The 19,187-nt window shown below is 47.0% G+C and overlaps 10 protein-coding genes across 10 annotated transcripts; 5 read left to right on the plus strand and 5 right to left on the minus strand. All coding sequences in view use genetic code 12, as the record gives it.

The window, feature by feature from the left end:
- Window positions 1-1,802: 1,802 nt before the first annotated feature.
- Window positions 1,803-2,594, plus strand: LODBEIA_P54110 (uncharacterized protein; the record flags this gene model as incomplete). The annotated part of the gene is made up of 1 exon (XM_066975741.1): window positions 1,803-2,594. One exon carries the CDS (start codon window positions 1,803-1,805, stop codon window positions 2,592-2,594), a length of 792 nt encoding a protein of 263 aa, XP_066832349.1.
- Window positions 2,595-3,810: 1,216 nt separating this feature from the next.
- LODBEIA_P54120 (uncharacterized protein) lies at window positions 3,811-4,560 on the plus strand (the record flags this gene model as incomplete). The annotated part of the gene is made up of 1 exon (XM_066975742.1): window positions 3,811-4,560. The coding sequence occupies one exon, from the start codon at window positions 3,811-3,813 to the stop codon at window positions 4,558-4,560; it is 750 nt and encodes a 249-aa protein (XP_066832350.1).
- A 1,401-nt stretch (window positions 4,561-5,961) lies between these two features.
- On the plus strand, window positions 5,962-6,945 carry LODBEIA_P54130 (uncharacterized protein; the record flags this gene model as incomplete). Its single annotated transcript, XM_066975743.1, has 1 exon — window positions 5,962-6,945. The coding sequence occupies one exon, from the start codon at window positions 5,962-5,964 to the stop codon at window positions 6,943-6,945; it is 984 nt and encodes a 327-aa protein (XP_066832351.1).
- A 734-nt stretch (window positions 6,946-7,679) lies between these two features.
- On the minus strand, window positions 7,680-9,704 carry LODBEIA_P54140 (uncharacterized protein; the record flags this gene model as incomplete). The annotated part of the gene is made up of 1 exon (XM_066975744.1): window positions 7,680-9,704. One exon carries the CDS (start codon window positions 9,702-9,704, stop codon window positions 7,680-7,682), a length of 2,025 nt encoding a protein of 674 aa, XP_066832352.1.
- A 551-nt stretch (window positions 9,705-10,255) lies between these two features.
- LODBEIA_P54150 (uncharacterized protein) lies at window positions 10,256-11,335 on the plus strand (the record flags this gene model as incomplete). Its single annotated transcript, XM_066975745.1, has 1 exon — window positions 10,256-11,335. One exon carries the CDS (start codon window positions 10,256-10,258, stop codon window positions 11,333-11,335), a length of 1,080 nt encoding a protein of 359 aa, XP_066832353.1.
- A 188-nt stretch (window positions 11,336-11,523) lies between these two features.
- On the minus strand, window positions 11,524-12,465 carry LODBEIA_P54160 (uncharacterized protein; the record flags this gene model as incomplete). The annotated part of the gene is made up of 1 exon (XM_066975746.1): window positions 11,524-12,465. The coding sequence occupies one exon, from the start codon at window positions 12,463-12,465 to the stop codon at window positions 11,524-11,526; it is 942 nt and encodes a 313-aa protein (XP_066832354.1).
- A 773-nt stretch (window positions 12,466-13,238) lies between these two features.
- Window positions 13,239-14,171, plus strand: LODBEIA_P54170 (uncharacterized protein; the record flags this gene model as incomplete). Its single annotated transcript, XM_066975747.1, has 1 exon — window positions 13,239-14,171. The coding sequence occupies one exon, from the start codon at window positions 13,239-13,241 to the stop codon at window positions 14,169-14,171; it is 933 nt and encodes a 310-aa protein (XP_066832355.1).
- A 109-nt stretch (window positions 14,172-14,280) lies between these two features.
- Window positions 14,281-15,171, minus strand: LODBEIA_P54180 (uncharacterized protein; the record flags this gene model as incomplete). Its single annotated transcript, XM_066975748.1, has 1 exon — window positions 14,281-15,171. The coding sequence occupies one exon, from the start codon at window positions 15,169-15,171 to the stop codon at window positions 14,281-14,283; it is 891 nt and encodes a 296-aa protein (XP_066832356.1).
- Window positions 15,172-15,375: 204 nt separating this feature from the next.
- LODBEIA_P54190 (uncharacterized protein) lies at window positions 15,376-16,281 on the minus strand (the record flags this gene model as incomplete). The annotated part of the gene is made up of 1 exon (XM_066975749.1): window positions 15,376-16,281. The coding sequence occupies one exon, from the start codon at window positions 16,279-16,281 to the stop codon at window positions 15,376-15,378; it is 906 nt and encodes a 301-aa protein (XP_066832357.1).
- A 634-nt stretch (window positions 16,282-16,915) lies between these two features.
- LODBEIA_P54200 (uncharacterized protein) lies at window positions 16,916-18,586 on the minus strand (the record flags this gene model as incomplete). Its single annotated transcript, XM_066975751.1, has 1 exon — window positions 16,916-18,586. The coding sequence occupies one exon, from the start codon at window positions 18,584-18,586 to the stop codon at window positions 16,916-16,918; it is 1,671 nt and encodes a 556-aa protein (XP_066832358.1).
- Window positions 18,587-19,187: the final 601 nt, after the last annotated feature.

The raw sequence follows: 19,187 nt of genomic DNA on the forward strand, positions 1-19,187 counted from the left end.
CTTTGCCACTCTTTTGTCCAAGGGGTGGAAAAAGGGTAGGAAAAAGGGTAAAGAGGAGGGGAGGACAGGCTAGAGAAACGTTTGGCGATTGGCCAGACAAACTACAAGCCACTTCTCCCTCCCCCCTTGATGAACCCCCCCATTTCTTTCCCCTCCTTATTCGTCGTCCCCAACAGAGGGAATTTGATGGAAAAAAAGAAGAGCCCCATGGCTTGAGATGCAACGCATCGAGCTTGAAAGCAAAAAAAAAAAGACAAAAATTAAATATCGCATCTTCTCAACTCTCAAGCTCACGGAAATTCTTGCTCCTTCTCGCCTGCCCACTTAGTTAGCTGTAAGAATAGACCGCGGTTGAATTTTGCGCGCTGTGGCGAGGCGAGATCTTCAGCACGTTAAACATCCCGTCACGCTGTAAGACCTGCTAATCCTGCTATGCCTGCTACCCAGCTAAACTCATACTACATCGCAGATTTAAGTAATGCTGGTTTCAACCTCCCTTGGCTCCCCCCTTCCCCCTGCTCTTTCTCTCTGCTCTTCCCTGGCGAGTTTGATAAGGTTAAGATTACTCATCGCAGGTATAAGGAAAGTTTAAGCTTTTAAGGGAGTTGCTTCTTACGGTCAAAACAAGGGGGAGGATTAAAGAGAGGGGACTACAGGGGAGCACCTTCGATGAGAGCCAAGACCTCTCTTTACAACCTTTACAACTTTGCAACTCTACAACTCTAGATTTGCTGCGATTCGTAGCTCGGAGTATCCAGGGAGCAGCAAGCAGATAGCAAACTCACAATCAGGCGTCTTTTTGTTTTCCCTGACTTAAAAAAGGGGATGAGAGGAGGGAGGATGAGGCTTGAAGGTCTGAGTTGTGTGTGAGACAAGATGAGCCACCGGTAAAAATGAAACGAGCGGCAGAGACCTCGGTTTGCTGTTCGGTTCAAAAAATGCCCACCCCAAAATATTTCCATCTCAGTTGTCAAGAGACGGAACTAGATGGACAACCTGGGCAAAAACAAACGTAGCAGGTCAAGCTCTTTCTTTTTTCTTTTAACTTCTTACGTTCTTACGTTTTAAGAAGCATTGCGTTGAGGGTGACTGCAACTCACTCTGGCTTGGTTGAAAGTGACTACAGAGAGGGTGGGAGAAGAACAGAAGAAGGAGAGAAAGAACAGGCAGGACAGGAGGAAGAAGGGCCGAGATGAGTTGTCCGATGTGCGCAATATGCATAGCTGTACATCTGCATTTATCCACAAATGACGGACTTGCTTCAACTTTAACTTTAGCCACTGGCTGTGGCCCTCTTTGCAGTTTGTGCGAAGTTGTAGTTTTCTTTTTTAACATGATTTGCATTTAACGTTTGTTGAGACAGATAAGACGATTTTTCATGGATGAGAGGGTTGACTCGGACCTCGGATTGGATAAGCTCCGAGAACTGAAGATATAACCATACATAAAAAAAAGAGAGACCCAAGGCCCGAGATTCATGAAGTATATAAGTAGAAGCTGATACCCATAGTTTTCACATACTTTACTACTTTTTGATCCAATTTTATCTCACCTCCTTAGATAAATCAAAAGCTCAATTTTAATTAAATACCGGGTAGCTGTTTCGAAAGCAACAAGAAAATCCTGAAGAGTGCCGATACCATCGTCTATTGGCTGCAAAAAAAAACAATACAGGTTGAACTAAGGAGGGTCCCATACTCATCACAAGATACACCACACACATACCACACACACACCATACACACCATACACACCGTATTTACCTCACACATAGATATACAAACAGACAGACGCGATAGAAGATGATTTCAACCACGCCACACAGTTATCACAACCAGTTCCACGATTCCCACTACTACGACAACTACCACAACTACCAGCACAAAATGACGCTGCTGGATCGCAGCCCCATCTTGTCGAGGCTCGGGAAAATCAACCCTGCGTCATGTCTCAAACGCAACAAATCCTTCTCCTCGTCATACACCGCCACCTCCAACTACACCTCCGCTACATCCAACTACACGAGCGCCACGAGCATGTACCCATCAACATCAGCAACCTCGACCCACATCCATCACCACCACAACCACCACTACAACCAAAATTACACCCACGGCAATGTGCTGAGCCAGATGACCACGATATACCACGAGATCTACATTATGTTATGCTTGCTAGACGACTTGTTCAAGTACGACATCTTGGACATTGAGACAATCTCGGGTCTGCACGAGTATTTAAAACACGAATTTCGCTACATCTCCAACAACAACAACAATCAGGGTGCAAGTTTGGATGTCTCGGTGATCAATTACCACATTCGCAAGTACTTGGAGTTTTTACGCGTGATTAACCCCATGGATGACTCGAGCGTGGTTGTCGCTGATGAGGAAGAGGCTGATTGTTGGTTTGTCAATGACGAAATCCCGCGCGTCATTAAGAGGTACATCAAGAATACGATCCAAATTTTGGAGAGGTATCTTGATTTGGTCATCTTTGAGAGCCAGAGCCGTCGTTTGAGTGGCGAGTTTTGCGACGGTGGCGAGGAGAGCTATAGTTCGGATGAGGGTGATATCAGTTGTTACATGGTTTAACCGGCATTCGTTATGGTTTCTAGCTCTAGAGTTGCCAGTTTTGGTATATTTCTTGCATTCCATTCCATTTTCATTTTCATTTCAGGCATATAGTTGATAAAGTAGCAAATGTAAATACAAAGTTTGATTTATATATAAAAAAAAAAGGACATCAGAAATCTTGAACTTGTTGTTCCAGTAGGTCTCGTTTTTTTTTTTGTTTTTTTGTTTTTCGCAGCCAAGCAGCCCAAATAATCCCCATGAGTCTTTATCCCAGCATACGGATCGCTCGTAAATGCTATCCCAAATTTAGTAGACACACAAATTCCTTGTATTTAGCCAAAGAGTGTCCCTTTGGAGTCCCCCGCTTTCATTACCTCCTTCATCAACTCTCGAGATGAAAAGAGACGGTCCATAAGCCACATGTAATTGTTCTCATTTTTTTTTTTTTTCAATTTCTTCGTTAGTTGGGACAAGATCCAATGTGCGCGCCAATACTAACATCCAATACACCTTTGTATGTTTATATATAAAGGGCTATGTTGTTACGCTGTACGCTGAAAAATCCTCGCCTTTTCATCTTATTATAATAGCACCAGGATCTCTCCGAGGTTTTTGGTGGTCATAGGCATACGGGACGAGATTGGCATATTATTAACTAGAATACATCAACCGGCATGCAAAAGTGTGACTTGCACGTTTCATCGCAATCGTATTGTTATCACATACCCCACCCCTTGAATCCAGCAGCACACTGTCCTTGCCCTCTTTTTCAAAGATGATCTGTTGGTCTCTCTCTCTCTCCTATTTTCACCCTGATTGCTCTATTGCCCCAGGCCCCTAGCCCAAAGTCTCCTTATCGCCACCATGGACCGCCCAATGTGGTAATCGCCCCGTCCCATCGCGTTGTCAACAACGCGGCATACGCTGTACGCTCGCTGTACGTTCGCTGAAATAGCCTCCTCAAGCCACGCAAGCATGGCCTATTCACTAATTTGGGTTTACTACTCCTCCTCCTCCTTCTTTAGAATTCTTACATTGCCACATGACTTTTTTTTTAAACCAAACAAATAAAACAGATAAAAAAAATCAACAACCAACATTTCCCACTATTCAATTGAGCAATCATATATAAACCAGCAGTAATTCGCCCTTCGAACTCTTTTTGCCATCGTATCTTGCCTTAAAAAACCCCCCTCCCCTTTTTCTGACAAGAGCAGCTCCTTACACCTCCACCATGTCTTCAGTTATCGCATCCAACGTGCCCGCACAAGTGACCCCAGCCAAAGTCCGGGAATTCTTTTCCTTTTGCGGCAAGATCAACGACTTGATCGAGCTCGACGCTGCGGGCGCCACCAAGACCTACGAAGTCATCTTTGCCTCGCCCAAGGCCGTTTCGACCGCCTTGTTGCTCAACGACGCCGAGTTGGAAAACACCTTTATCAAAGTTGAGGAACCAAAAGCCATCACCGATGGCGCAAAAGGACAAGGCGAGGCCCCGGTAGCTGGTGGTAGTGATGCACAGGCGTCCAGCTCTGTTTTAACGGGCGACAAGACCTACGACGACGTGGACCAAGAAGACAAGCCCAAGTTCGCCATCTTGGCGCAACTTCTCGCGGACGGCTACGTCTTGAGCGACCCCATCATTGAGCGCGGCACCGAGTTTGACAAGAAGAACGGCATCTCGGACCGCTTCAACCGGTTCATCAAGGACTTGGACTCGAGATACGTGCACTCCTCCGACCCGAACTCGACTGTCAACCAGCAGATTGCTCACGCGCAGGAAAGCTTCAACAGGAGCGCTTTGAAGAAGTACTTTGACGATGCTGCCAACTCGCCTTGGGGCGCTCGTATTGCGCAGTACTACAAGAATTTCAGCAATGAAGTCAAGGATGTGCATGAGGAAGCGAAGAGGTTGGCTAAGATTAAAAAGGAGAAGAATGAGAGTGAGTCTAGTGCTGCTAAGCCCACCGTTGCGGCCGATTAGGCTCTATTTTTGAGTGATGCCAGGGTTGGTTTATAGTGGGTTTGTTCTGGGTGGTGTCTAGTTACGTTTTATATCTATGAAAACTTGCAATTCTGAATGACCTAGGGGGGGGGGGGACCTCGCCGTGCGCGTGTGTGTGTTCTACATAGCCTCGTATACATTGCTCCAGACCCGAAATATGCCCAGCGGTGTTATCTGGATGTTTGGATAGTACATTTTGCCTTTTTGTCTGTACGAGTTTCAAAGTCAGTCCCACATACACAGGCCTCGCAACAGGTACTATCTGAAACCCCGATGAGCCTCATCATCGAATCACAGACATCGCAGCTCCCAGAAATATTATAACCTGTTGAAAACTGCTCAATCGGAGCCGGAGATACCAAGCATAGCATGCAAGTAGAAAATGACGGGAAGGAGAAGAAGCCCGGGGCATCGAGCAAGTGCAAAAACCCGACCTTTGACGTTCAACTCTCCTCCAACCTCTCGCTTCTACCTTCTAACCCTTCATCATTCACGGGTTCAAGCTCTGGAATTGGCCAACGCGCAAGTGACAAACCCACCTTCAGGCCGAGGATATACAAGCACGCGAAAAATACTCGCAGGGAGTGCCAGCGCCCTATCGTTTGGGGGGATGGCAGCATTTGTTGCGTTACTCTCCTTCCAGCGAGCGAGACTCATGAGTCAACCACAACTTCAGCGAGAGCTGGGAAAAATTGTGGGGCGGGCGTGGTGGGCCACCTACTCTTCCCCGGCTGTATACTTCCGCTGGCTAAATGATGATGTACTGAGTTAGTAGTAGTAGCAATTTCAGAATGGAAGCACTGTTTCACAGCTGTACCTGTTTGGTTCGTCAAATGAGCTGATTCCAGCGAGTGTTGCTCTTGGTGCTTCTTCTTCTTCTTGTTGTTGTTGCATCTTCCTGGTACTGATGGGTCCCCGTTGGTGGGCCCGAGCCCCCGAGCCCCCCGTACCCCGGAGAAAAGGACCTGGCGGTGAACAAACACGCATAGGCACACACCTGGTAGCACCGGTCGCTGCCCACTTGTTACTTTTCCCCAGACTTTGTTTTTTTTTATCGTACTACCAAAACAATGCGGTGACTGTCACCAGTGCTACTAGTAGTAGGCACTAAAGTATGGCGTGTGGCAGTTGTAATAATCCTATGAAATTTTTCAACGAATCGAGTGCAGTGTTGTTTCGAATAAATAATGGAATCATTTCCAGAAATTTTTCTATTCCTCTTCTTCTGCTCTTCTTTTACATCAGTCTTCTTTCAGCTCCTTATACTGCCACCACCAACTTATTCACTTCGACTCCGGTTGGCGCAACTTTTATTTATTCAACTAGTGCTTTCACCACCACATATACATATATATTCAGCATTTACCTATATAACGGAAAATGGCAGCAACAGCAGAGGTTAAAGCATCCGCACCCGCGCCCAAGACGGCCAAGAGAGGAGCAGTTGACTTTGTCGCCGGTGGTGTCGCTGGGTTGTTTGAGGCGTTGTGCTGCCACCCCTTGGACACCATCAAGGTTCGAATGCAGTTGTACAAGAAATCCGGCAAGAAGCCCCCGGGGTTCATCCGTACCGGTATGAACATTGTCCAAAAGGAAGGATTTCTTTCGCTTTATAAAGGGTTGGGTGCAGTTGTCATTGGTATTGTGCCCAAAATGGCCATTAGGTTCTCGTCGTACGAGTTTTACAGATCGTTCTTTTATGACAAGGACGGTAAGATCACCTCGGGGCAGACGTTTCTTGCTGGTGTTGGTGCCGGTATAACCGAGTCGATTATGGTTGTCAACCCCATGGAAGTGGTCAAGATTAGATTACAAGCGCAACACCACTCGATGAAGGACCCCCTCGATGTGCCCAAATACAGAAATGCTCCTCACGCTGCCTATCTCATTGTCAAAGAAGAAGGTTTCAAGACTCTCTATCGTGGCGTCTCGTTAACTTGCGCTAGACAAGCTACCAACCAAGGTGTCAATTTCACCGTTTACTCGAAGCTTAAGGAATATTTGCAAAAGAAGCAAAACACGGAAATCTTGCCTGCTTGGCAAACAAGTGGTATCGGGTTGATCTCGGGTGCATTGGGCCCCTTGTCGAATGCTCCTTTGGACACCATCAAGACAAGATTGCAGAAGTCGAGCTATGCTAGTAACGAGAGTGGTTGGGTGAGAATTTTGAAGATCGGGAAACAGTTGATCAAGGAAGAAGGTGTCAATGCCTTGTACAAGGGTATCACGCCAAGAATCATGAGAGTTGCTCCCGGTCAAGCTGTCACCTTTACCGTTTACGAATACGTGAAGGACTTGTTGACCAAGGATACTAGCGGTGGCACTTCCTTGAGTGGTAACTCGGATAAAAAGAAGTTGAACTAACCAACGCCATGCGAGCAACGCCAGGCGAGCAACGTGAGCCATGACAGCCTCTGAAAAACCACCTTCAGACCCCAAAAAACACACCCAAAAATTTTCTAAAATTATAGACTGGTTAGTTTGAACCTAGAAACTCTCTGTATAATACCACCAAAACCAAAAAAAAAAAAATGAATACACATATATCTACACATTTCTGAACATTTGAATCCGTTCATCTAGTAACAGACCTCACTTCCTAGCTCTCTCAGCACTTCTCCACATTTTTCTTTTGAAAAATTTCACATCTCGACTCGCTCGACTTGCTCGACTGCACAATCTAAAAAAAAAAAAATAGAATGGACTGATGCAGAACGCGGCAAGGGAGACGGAGGTGCCGCTCGACCGAGCCCTCGAGATCCCCGAACCCCGGCTCCGAATCTTGCAAAAAAATGGACAAATCATGGCCAATGATTTGCTGGATTACTCTCTCTATGAATCAGACCTTCGTGAAGACTCTAAACAAACATAAGCTCTGATTAGTTTGATGTCGCCCATGGGAAATGGCTGCGAAATCAGCGACTACATTACAAGTACGTCCACCAAAGGAAAAAAAAAAAAATAGTTAGAGCCTCGAGGCTCATAGAGCTACGTTTTCGCAATCGCTTCATATCAAGTACTTAAAACATACAACCTAAACTAAAGTTACAAACTCCCCTCCCCCACCTTTCTCTTCTTTTCTCATTCGCACCTCAAGCTTAGAAAGCCTCGCCTTTGTTCCGATGGATCGAGAAAATATGCAGCTGGACAGCATCACCTCTCGCAAAAGTCTTGCCGCAATACTTGCAACTAAAAGGCTTCTCCCCCGTGTGGATCCTGACATGAGTAGTCAACCGATATCTCTGATTAAAGCTAGCGCCGCAATGCTCGCATATAAACGGCCTCTCCCCCGTGTGGATCCTATAGTGTCTTGTCAAGTCGCTGACTTTCGCAAACAGCTTACTGCACCCCGCGTGAGTACAGTGGTGGATCTTGGCGCTGATGGATTCCTGCGTGGGTTCCTTGCGGCGTTGTCTTGGACGAGGATGGATGGTGCCCGGTTGCGACGCGGGAGAGCTCATCGCGGCATTGAAGCCGCGCGTGGAGGTGTGTGAAGTGGGCAAGACTGCTTGGTTCGCGACTGAGACCGCCTGCGCCGCCGTGGCTGCTTGCACCGCCTGCGCGGCCACGGCTGGATCGTAGGGGTTCGATGATGGCTGTGGCTGTGGTGGGTGTGGTGGTGAGGCTTGTGATGCTTGCGCTTGGGCTTCGGCTAGGGCGTGGGCCTGTGCTTGCGCGTGTGCTTGCGCTTGCGCGTCCTTGTGATCGACCTCGATGTGGTTCATCAATTTCTCGTACGAGATGAACCCCTTGCCGCACTTGTAGGCGGAACAATGGAAGACTCGCACATCTTTCAAGTCCACAGGGACCAGTGGTTGGGTCTGCACTTGGGGCTGGGACTGAGAGTGAGCGTGATGTTGCTGCTGTTGTTGGTGGAGGTGGTGGAGGTGGTGCTGTTGCTGTTGGTGTTGCTGGTGGAGGTGGTGCTGGTGTCTAGCCGATGGGTCCTCAGCAAACACATTCACGTTGTCATCCACAACGTTTGTTCCATATTGCTGTTGGGATGCGTGGTGGTGCAATTGCTGCAAATTGTGCAACTGTTCAACCTCTTGTTTGAACTGTTGCTGTTGTTGTTGCTGTTGTTGTTGCTGTTGCTGTTGCTGTTGTTGCTGTTGCTGTTGCTGCTGCTGCTGTTGCTGCTGCTGAGCTTGTTGCAGTTGTTGCTGACGCTGGACATCATTACTTTCCGCTTGAGCAACTGCGTTAATCTCATCCTCACCCAAGACCAAATCGTGGTGAACGTGGGTTTCATGGATGGCTAAGTTGGCCTTTTGGCTAAACTTCTTACCGCACGAAGAACACTCATACTTCTTTGGCTGCGAATGGGTTCTTCGATGGTTTCTCTTGTCGATAACATTGCGAAACTCCTTGCCGCAAAACTCGCAAATCGTGGAGTCGGGGTTATCGATATGTTTGAAAATCGTGCGGGTCTGTTTTGGAACCTGGTGTGGCTGCGGATTGGGCAACTGCAGAAGTGGCTGCTGCAGCATTTGCTGCTGCTGCTGCCCCGAAAGAAGCTGGCCTTGCGCTGGAACGCCATTAACTTGAGCATGGTGTGCAGCGGCAGCAGCAGCAGCAGCAGCGTTCAAAGCGGCATCCAACGCACTTGAAGAACCAGCAGCATGTTCATGGACCAAGCGCGGTTTTTTGGTGCTACCCGATGACGACAACGTCGATGGTGCCCCCAATTTGCCTCTCTTTCTGCTACCTTGGTTGTTCCTGGCGGTGGTGCTACCGGCTGGATCATGATACAACTCTTCCACTCCATCATCATCTTCTTCTTCTTCTTCTTCACCATCCTCTTCATCTTCCTCCCCATACTCCCCATTTGCAGGCTGATACTGCTCATCGTCAGCACTGTCATACCCGACGTCCCCATCGTCTTCTCCACCTGCGCCTACTTGGTGGTGTGGATGGATGACAGCCCCATGAACCAAGTGGCCATGCTCATGGTGCAAATGCTCGTGGTTGTGATGAGGCTGGGGCACTCCGTGGTTGGCCAATTCCTGAGCTAGCTGTTCGTCGGTGATCCCTTCAGCACCGGTGCCGCTTAAATGATGTTGTGACGTGCTCTTGTCCAACACGGAAGCTCTTAGTTCTCTACGTCTTGATGATAATGTCATTTGGTAGTTGCGGTGGTGTGTGGTGTGGGTTGGTAGTTGTTCTCTTTGGAAAGGGGAGAGGGGAGAAAACTCCCTTCTGTTAACTGCGAGGGCGCCATCAGCGAAAGGGAGCCCCATTTGTTGTGACTTTCGGGCAATTGGGCAGACTCACACTACCCCAAGGGTTTTCATGGGGATGGGCTGTCACGTGACTGCTGGTGGTAATTATGCGCTACCAAATGGGGAAGACTCGATATCGTTCTCGAATAAACCATACTCTTTTACTTTGAAGGTTATCGCTCGACTGCCCACAGCAATTGAAGATTGCAAAAAAAGCTGAATTTACCGCAATATCCCTTCTTGTGGTATATATATATAGAGAGAGGAGTTGGACTTCAATTGGATCCAGTGCAGAACCAGTAGGTGTTAGGGCCAACTAGTTATTTCAAAAAAAAAGCTGAATTTACCGAAATATCCCTTCTTGTGGTATATATATATACAAAGAGGAGTTGAACTTCAATTGGATCCAGTGCAGAACCAGTAGGTGTTAGGGCCAACTAGTTGTTTCAAAGATGTTGCCGCTGCTACGCCCCGCGATTCACCACCTAAAACCACGAGCGTGCATATCTCGCCACCTCAACACAACGTCAAAGCTCTCACTACCACGGTACCCCGATAACACAAGCAGTAGCAGAAGCAACCGCACTCGAGTCACCCACGAAATAACCCCCGAAGAAGTACGCAAATTCCAAGAAGCTCAAGAAAAAGCACGCCAACTGGGCTTCACCTCCTCCTCGTCATCTCCTGACCCCAGCCAATACTCCCGTCACCATGCCGCGCACTCTCCTTATATCCACATACCCAACAATACAAACGGCATAATCACCCCCGAGGACCCCATATACTCCATCTTGGCCGAACCGACGCTCGTGATTGAGCGGCAAATCGAGTTTATGAACCTATTCATCGGGTTCGAACAAGCAAACAACTACACCATCATGAACGCTTCGGGCCAAATCATCGGGTTCATGCAGGAGAAAGACGTGGGATTGATGAAAACGTTGGGACGGCAGTTTTTCCGGCTCCATCGTCCATTCGCTATCGACGTTTACAACTTACAGGGCGAATTGGCACTCAGCATCAAGCGGCCGTTTTCATTTATAAACTCCCACATCAAAGCGTTGCTCCCCGGGTACAACCACGCCAACAATAACGAGCTCATTTACGAAGTGGTAGGCGAAAGCGTGCAGCGATGGCACTTGTGGAGACGCAGATACAATTTGTTCAAGTTGGAAGATGAAGAAACTGATGATTATGAACAGTTTGGCGATGTTGATGCTCCGTTTTTGTCGTTTGATTTCCCAGTTAAGGATGAGAGTGGACAAGTTATAGCTTCGATTGACAGGAATTGGGTTGGTCTCGGCCGAGAGATGTTTACTGATACTGGTGTTTACGTGTTACGGTTCGACCCAAGAAGCTTTGAAGGCATGGAACAATACTACGGTGAGATTAGCAAGCTGGGGATCACGATGGACCAAAGAGCGGTGATTTTGAGCTGTTTCACGAGTATCGATTTCGATTACTTTTCAAGACACTCGGGTAGAGGTGGACTATTTGGATTTGGAGGTTTTGGTGGCTACGATGAGGTTTAATAATTATGGGATATTTAGAACAAGTACAGATCAACAATTTAGTGACGCCAGAGTCTAAAGTCTACCTCTCGTGTCCCTTTGGTGGTGAGCGTGCGTGGCGAGGCTCAAACTTTTTCAAAGCAACTTGTTTGAGTCAGCCAACCAGCTATCGTTCTCTTTCTGATTTCTGTCTCCCCTTGTCGGGTGCGCTACAGTTTTCTTATCGAGGCAGCCATCATTTCCTGGGTGCTGTTCCTTCCCTTCTGCAACAAGGCCTCCCACTCTTCGTCGCTGGACTCTCGCGCGATATTCTTCAATAACTGCACAATCAACCCCGTATAGTCAGTCTTTCTCAACTCGTTCTCCCGGTGCCACATTTGTCGTTTCATCAACTGCAGCTCAACTTCAACAGCATCGCCTGCGTTTCTTGCAGCTGCCAATTTGTCATTGGTGACTGCCAACAACGAAAACCTCAATTCGCTAGCATCGTACTTGGCAATTCGCTCCTGGATGACCAGTGGGATCTTCTCGATAAACTCCTCTTGGGTGTTGCATGAGCCATGACTTATGGGAAACTGCTTCAACCCATCCAACTCATAAAGCTCGCCATTTTTGGCAATGTACCCGACAAAATGAAACAAGCCATCGTTTTTATCATCGTGGTTGTCCGAGGGTGGCTTTTTATCAATGGCAAGCATGCTGGGAGTCAGGAACGAGTTGTGCACCGAGCGGATGACGTCGCTATTGGAGATGGTCTCGCCAATCATCTCCGCGTCGAAACCAGCGACAAAGCTCCGGAAATTGTTGAGCTCTTCACCAAGATTGACATTGTCCAAATTGAATAAAATGTTTAGCACAGCTTGAGTCGCGCATGCATCCCGGATAGTCTGATTAGCGAAAAAAACCTGTTTTTCGAGATAGTTGGCATCATACGTCCCCGTAATGGGCTGGTTGGACTTGGCGTATGTCCGGTCCAAGTTGCCGTATTTGAAAAGGAAAACGATCCCGTAGACGGGCAGCACGGCTCGCAACGTTTCGGCATCTATGCTGTACAAGTCGTTGATTTCGATATTCTCCACGCCTAGCTTCTCGACTAGTTCCGTAAATAGACCCGCGTCCGAGTCAATCGTGTTCCAGCCACTTTCCGACATTTCTGCTATTTACTGATAGAGGTGTGGTGGTGGCAATGGCGGGGGGGAAAGAAATCGCGGGTTCTCTCACGGGAATCTTTGACAGCGAAATAAAAAAAAGAGAACCAAATCAACCGACTCAATCACCACCACGACCACCACTCGAGTGCACAACTTGACTTCAACCACAGCCATCACGACGAGGAACAAAGAGCATAAAATATGTCGATTGAACGCCAATATGGGGAGCTGTATGCAGAATACAACAAGCACTTCACGGTAGACTCGCACCCAGTCAACAACAGCGCCCAAACTCCATTGACTTTATTCTTTACAATCGTCCTACTTTTAGTCGCATTCGGCTCATTAGCGTCAACTTTGCTAGGAGACATAAGAAATAAAAAGTTTGCCACGTACTTGGTGGGATCAATTGTTGCCCTGGTTAGCATTGGATACAGTGCAATTGACGTTATGAATTATGTGGGAGTTTATATATAAACGGAAAGGGAGTAGGGGTTTATTCAAATGCAGAGCATAGCAGGCCGTTTAGTAAAGAGTAATTTATAGATTGCATTGCTCATTTGCAGAATAGAGTGATGTGAACATGGCAGAGTGTGTGTAGAAGAGTATATGTCGTTGGGGAGCTGGCTTGAATCTCGTGATTCGTGGACTTATCTGTTCCATCTACTCCCATTAAAAAGATATACACGTCGCACCTCAGCTTCTATTCATTTTCACTCCTCAAAAGACTTTGCAGCAGAATTGGACGCCAACTTGGACGCCATCCTCCAAGAATGAAACTCATAGCCTCGGCCCTAATACTATTCCTCCAGTTTCTCATCCGCGCATCAGCACGAGCCCAAGGAGACGAGTACGCCTCAGATCCAAACGTAATCGAGCTCAGTGCCTCCAACTTCGACAAGGCCATCCACAATACAAACTACACCACCATAGTCAAGTTCTATGCTCCCTGGTGCGGCTACTGCCAGCAATTGAAACCCGTATGGCGGAAACTAAGCAAATACATGAACCAGGATGCCCAGCTCGGCATAAACGTAGCCGCGTTGAACTGCGATAATCCCCAAAACAAGCCGCTTTGCTCATCGTATCAAATCCAAGGTTTCCCCACGCTAATGGTGTTTAGACCGCCCAAATTCGCCAAGGGCAAACCCACGGCAAGGGGAAAGAAGCATGCGAGCGAAGTGTATCAAGGTCAGCGTACGCTCAAGGCGATTTCTAGTTTCCTCACTTCGAGACTAAAGAACTACGTGACGAAATTGTACAATCTTGAAGATGACCTTGTGAAATGGATATCGGAAAATGCCAGTGATGCGAATTATGCGCCCAAGGTTTTCCTCGTGGCAAAAGCGAACCTGATCAGCCCGCTTTTGAAGACTGTAGCCATTGACTACTTGGGCAGCGTCGACTTTGCCATGTTTGGGAAATTGAATGATTTTGAAAAGAGTGTTGATATAGGTGGAACAACAGTGAAGATCCCCGCGGTGGACAAGTCGACTTTGTTCTATTTCGATAAAGCGGCGAAGGAGTTGGTCCAGTATGCCGAGTCGGAGAAGTTGAACGATAAGAAAAAGATTAGCCAGTGGATCACCAAGGTGTCGGGAGTCGAGCCCGTTGAAGGCCCGCTTTCTAAAAAGGGCAAGAAATTGGAAAAGTATAGAAGTGGGAAACGGAGCAAAAAAAACTCCGTCCAGCATGATGAATTGTAGAATTTGAAAAAAGTATAGCTTGAGATTTGAAAAATATTTGAGGGCATGTGTCTATCGTTATCTGTAAGAGTTCTATTCAGTGGCACGGTGGCACGGTGGCATCAACAGTTTAAGCTTTGCCGAACCCATCCATCATAGCCAACAATTCATCAATGTCGTCGTCTTTACTCTTCTTGTTGTCGTTGTCGTTCCCCTGCTTCTCCAGCTTTTCTGGCTCCTCCCCATTCATGACATTCAGAACCCATCCGCAAACCTGATCAACGTAAAGTTTAGAGTTGGGCACAAAATGACCCCCGGGATGCTTCAATACATCACTCACCAGTTGCTTTGCCTGATACAAAGTCAAACTCCGAGTTTCATCAACCACGGTATCTAACTCGCCATACACATGCAAATACCTCAAACGCCCATCACCACCACCACGATAATACCCTTGGTATTTCTCATTGCCGGATCTTGGAGAAGTGTCCAATTTGAAACCGGAGTAGCACACAACGAACTTCACGTGATGGCCTCGTGCGCCGAACAACTCATTGAATTTCTCAGCTATGAGTCCCGCGAATGATGCCCCTTGAGAAAACCCAATTAGACCAACCACGTCGCCATCCTCGGAACCCTCCTGACTCTTGCCCTTGCTCTTGCTCTCGCTCTTCTCCTCCTTCTCGTCGTCAGCGATGATCTCCCCAGATTGGACATAATCGCGCACGGCCGCGATCGACAAATCAAGATCGATGCAGTCGTTGCTCTTATTCGGCTTGATCCACCACCCTCTATACGTCACGGGACTCTCCTCTCCCGATGTAGCGGAGCCGAATTTGGAGAGGGAGTCCGTCGTGGGGAGATCAGCTGGTGATAACACGTAGGGTGCGTTGAGGTAGATGCAATTGAAGCCAAATTTTTGGAGCTTTTTGCGGAGGGCTGAGGTCTTGGCGCGGAACAAGGCTGCGTTTTGGGTGTAGCCGTGGAAAAACAAGATTCTCTTTGGCGGAGCTTGAGTCATTGTGGCAAAGATAGTTTCTGGCGTTTCTTTTCTGCTTGACTGATGATGATGGTGACAATGGTGGTGAAAAAAAAAATAGGGCCCCTCTCTTGAGCTCTTCGGTAATCGGGTTGATATCTCGGCCGAATTTAACTCTTCATTTTTTTTTTTTGCAGTCAAGTAAACTGAGATAAAATTCTATAACTCTCTATATCCACCTCTCTATCAAACTCTGTTAACCAAGTGAGGCAAGTCTTGAAAATCAGTCAAGATGAAAATCCTCCGACCTTCCTCACCTGAGCCACCACCGTAATACTTTTCAAAGTCCAGCTTCTTCTTCAACTGGGCAAGATCCGCGGGGTCTTCAACGTAGTGAATCACGTACCCTACCCCCAAGTCGAAAGCAGCACGCACATTCAACGCGGAATCATCAACAAACCATTGCCTCTTCAAGTCCGTGTCGCTCAAGCGCGTCAACTCGAAAACACGCTCGAAATAGCCAACCATGGGCTTGCATACAATGGGGGCTCGCGCATAGTCGCAATAGGTCAAGCCATCAAACAAGTCGCCAATGCCCAAAAAGCTCAAGACCCGCAAGGCGTGATTTCGATACGCGTTGGTGACCAACCAGAAGTAGTCGAATTTGCCCAGATTCTTAATATGCAAAAGCACCTCGCGCAAGGGCTTGTCGTACCTCAACACCGCGTGCAAGTCCAACGCATCGTCAACTTGGGAATTGTAGTCCAATGCGTCGACTTGATGGTTTCGGACTAGCCCTTCCAAGGCCAAGCCGTACGTCTTGTAGTAGTCCATGTGGAGATGCGTTGCTTCTTCGTCCAGCAATTTCAAATTGTGCTTGAAGTAATCGTGGATCTTGACTTGCATCATTTCGAATATGCGTGTGGATTTATGGTATAAGCAGTTATCTATGTCAAAGAAGAATATCGTCTTGTTGTTGGCGGTGCTGGTGCCTGTAGTTGTAACGGGCATGGGGCCGTAGCCGAATTGCAAGTGGACATGGCGGCCTGGCTTGGCGTTTTCCGTCGGGGTAAGCTCGGGGTTGATGTATGTCACTGGCTGACCTGTAGTCTGCTCAAAACTGTTCAAACTGCTGCTTTGGTCTGATGTCATTTTCGGAACTAGCGTGGTGTAATTGCGTATACGGGTTGGTGTGGTGATGGATAATGCTCTAATCATGAATTTTTTTTTGTAGTAGTAGTAGTAGTTTAAGCCACCATGGGGGGTTGCGGATAGTGCTCTAACTTGGTGTCTAATATCCAATAAGCTCAAATGGCTTTCTGCTTCTAATCTATCTGTTTCTAATCTGACTGGGTCTTTTATGTTTCGCTGGAGATGGGTGGTGAAATCGTCGAGATTTTTGGTTGCAACTCCGAAACTGGTGAAGTTACGTCAAACTTTCGCTCACTCGCTCACGCACCTCCGCTTAGACTTGGAATACATGTCCTGTGCTGACCGGGGGAAGGAAGGACCCCACGTGAGCCCCTGTTGCGGGATTTGCATCGGACCGGGCCAGCCACCAAACATGCACCGGTATTATATTGTTGCTACTCCCAGTTAGAATCACGAAAACGAGCACGGAAACGAACACGGGACTTGTCAAGCTGTGCTCCAAAAACTCACGTAACGTTGTGGGTGGCCAATAGAGAGTGCCGAAGAGACTTGATCTATATCGAAATAGTACCCACCACCACGTTCCGCACACCTCGCCACTTCTTGATTCTATAATATATCCTCTATTTCCACATTACATGCCATGATAGAAAAAATCATCATTCATCATCTTCAAATCCTCTTCAATCTTATCACCTTGCAATCGCAAATCCTGATGCACGTCAGTCAACAACTGGATCACTTCATCGCCATCAAAGCACAACTCTAGTCTTTTGAAAATCACTTCCTTGATTTGACTCATTAAGTAGTAGCAGTTTTCAACCATGGAATCGATGGAGTTTTTCTTACTTCTCAAGATATTCAAATTCTCTAGTTTGCCCTTGTCGAAATCGAAAAGCTGGTAAACTAGCACATAGGGCAAGAGCTTGATCTTGTAGTAGAAATGGTAGATCTCGTTGGCGAAATTTAGATCACGGGCGAGCAACAAGTATCGAACGTCGCCTTTTATGAGTGCAGACTTGATGAGTCGAGGAAGTTTCGGTAGTTCTTCTTCTGGATGAGCATAGATCCAGCGCAACGTTAGATTGTTGACCACTGTTTCAACATTAGCCGTCACGCCAGCTTGTTTGGCAACTTGTTTGGCAACTTGCTTGGTAAATGTCACGTTGAGGAGCTTTATGATGCTGTACTGTATTTCCAAGTCAACTTTGCGCACGGTTTTTTTGTCTTGACCGTCTTTGTTTGCTGGCTTGGCAGCATGGATCGAGGTAATCATAAAGTACAACTTGTTAGTCAACGCCGTAGCATCATCACTTGAGATGGCCACGATTCTCGGAAATGTAAGCTTGATAAACATCGGCAATGTCAATAGTGCGTACTTATTAACGTTGTAATCGGATGTGATCATGAGAAACATCCACATGGCATCGTCCAAGATTTGCACGTCGTGATGTGCAAAGGCAAGGTGTGTAGTCAACAATAGACTTAGCCGAGCCAACTGCAACTGAACACAGCAATTGCTCTGCTCAATCTTGATCGGTAGGGTCGTTGTCGTTCCGCGATCAACTTCGACATGATATCCAATCATCTTTGCCAACTTTTTAACTTCCTCCAGCGTAAACACAGGAAACTCAATCAGCTTCTGCTGGCTAATCATTTCGGCAACATCAAGTATAGCCCTCACGTGGTCCATATGCAAACTCCTCAAAATGTTGCCCTTCAACTTCCTTTTAAACTGATTGAACGCTAGCTGCTTATCCCTGCCGGTTATAAGAAACCGCAACGATCGCGATAACCCGTGAGCATACTTTGCATCGGCACAAAAATTAGGCCCAGTTTGTCTCAAACAGAAGAAATGCCGAACAATGCCATCGACCGATTTGTTTTCCATCTCCACCAACTTTTCCAAATACGAGTTGTCTCGAACCAAATCGTACTTCCTACCATTGGAACCGGTTGCTGTTTTTTCTTCTTCTTCTTCTTCTTCTTCTTCTTCTTCTTCTTCTTCTTCTTTTCCACCATTCAAATCGCAATTCAATTCATTCAATATTCGCAACTTCTGCTCATCTAACGATACTCTTTTCTCCCTGGCAATCTGCTCAGCTTCTTGAAATCGTTTGCGCAAATGCCGATGCTCACTAGTGACTTCACTGTTTTCCCTCATTTCCCGCAAGAATGCATTTTGCTTATTGATGTTTCTGAAGAATGCCAAATCGTCATTGCGTTCCTGGTCGGATTCAGTGCCACGGCGGAGGTATGCTGGTTTCGTCGTCGTCGTCGTCGTTGTTGTTGTTGTTGTTGTCATTGTCTTCTTCGTTCGCTCTTCCTGGAAAAATTGAGCCGTTCGCAGTTTGCCGAGGATTGAATCATGCTCAAGTAATGGTTGATCATCGTGATCTTCTTTTGCTTGTTCCTCACGTTGACCTCTTCCACGAGGGGTATCTTTGCTTCGAGTATAAATTGGCTTCTTGACTTGAAGCAACGTAAACAAATCACCGTCATCTGATGATGTATCAGAGTCAATTGGATCAGGTTCTGGACTCATATAATAACACGGTTCATGAGCTTTGTTTGGGTATGAATATGATGATGATGCTGTTGTTGTTGCATCACCTGTGTTCCCCGCGGAAAAAACCCCCCGATAAAACCTTTACGCGCGTTGGAAAGAAAGGAAATGGCTAGTCACGTGAAAGTCACGTGAGTTTGTAAGAACCACCTCAGATTTCAATTTATTTTCAATTTGGATGTCAAGTTTCATCACTGCTAATAGCGCAGGTATCAGATGGCAGAGATGGTTTCAAAAAAGCCCCGAGAGAGCTGCGAGAGTCGCCAGAGGCATGAATGGAGATAAGATTTTGGGGGTGATGCTCTATTCTCCATTCAGTGGTATTTTCCCAAAAAAAGAT

The sequence above is a fragment of the Lodderomyces beijingensis genome (assembly GCF_963989305.1).
Source record: "Lodderomyces beijingensis strain CBS 14171 genome assembly, chromosome: 7".
Lineage (NCBI taxonomy): Eukaryota > Fungi > Ascomycota > Pichiomycetes > Serinales > Debaryomycetaceae > Lodderomyces > Lodderomyces beijingensis.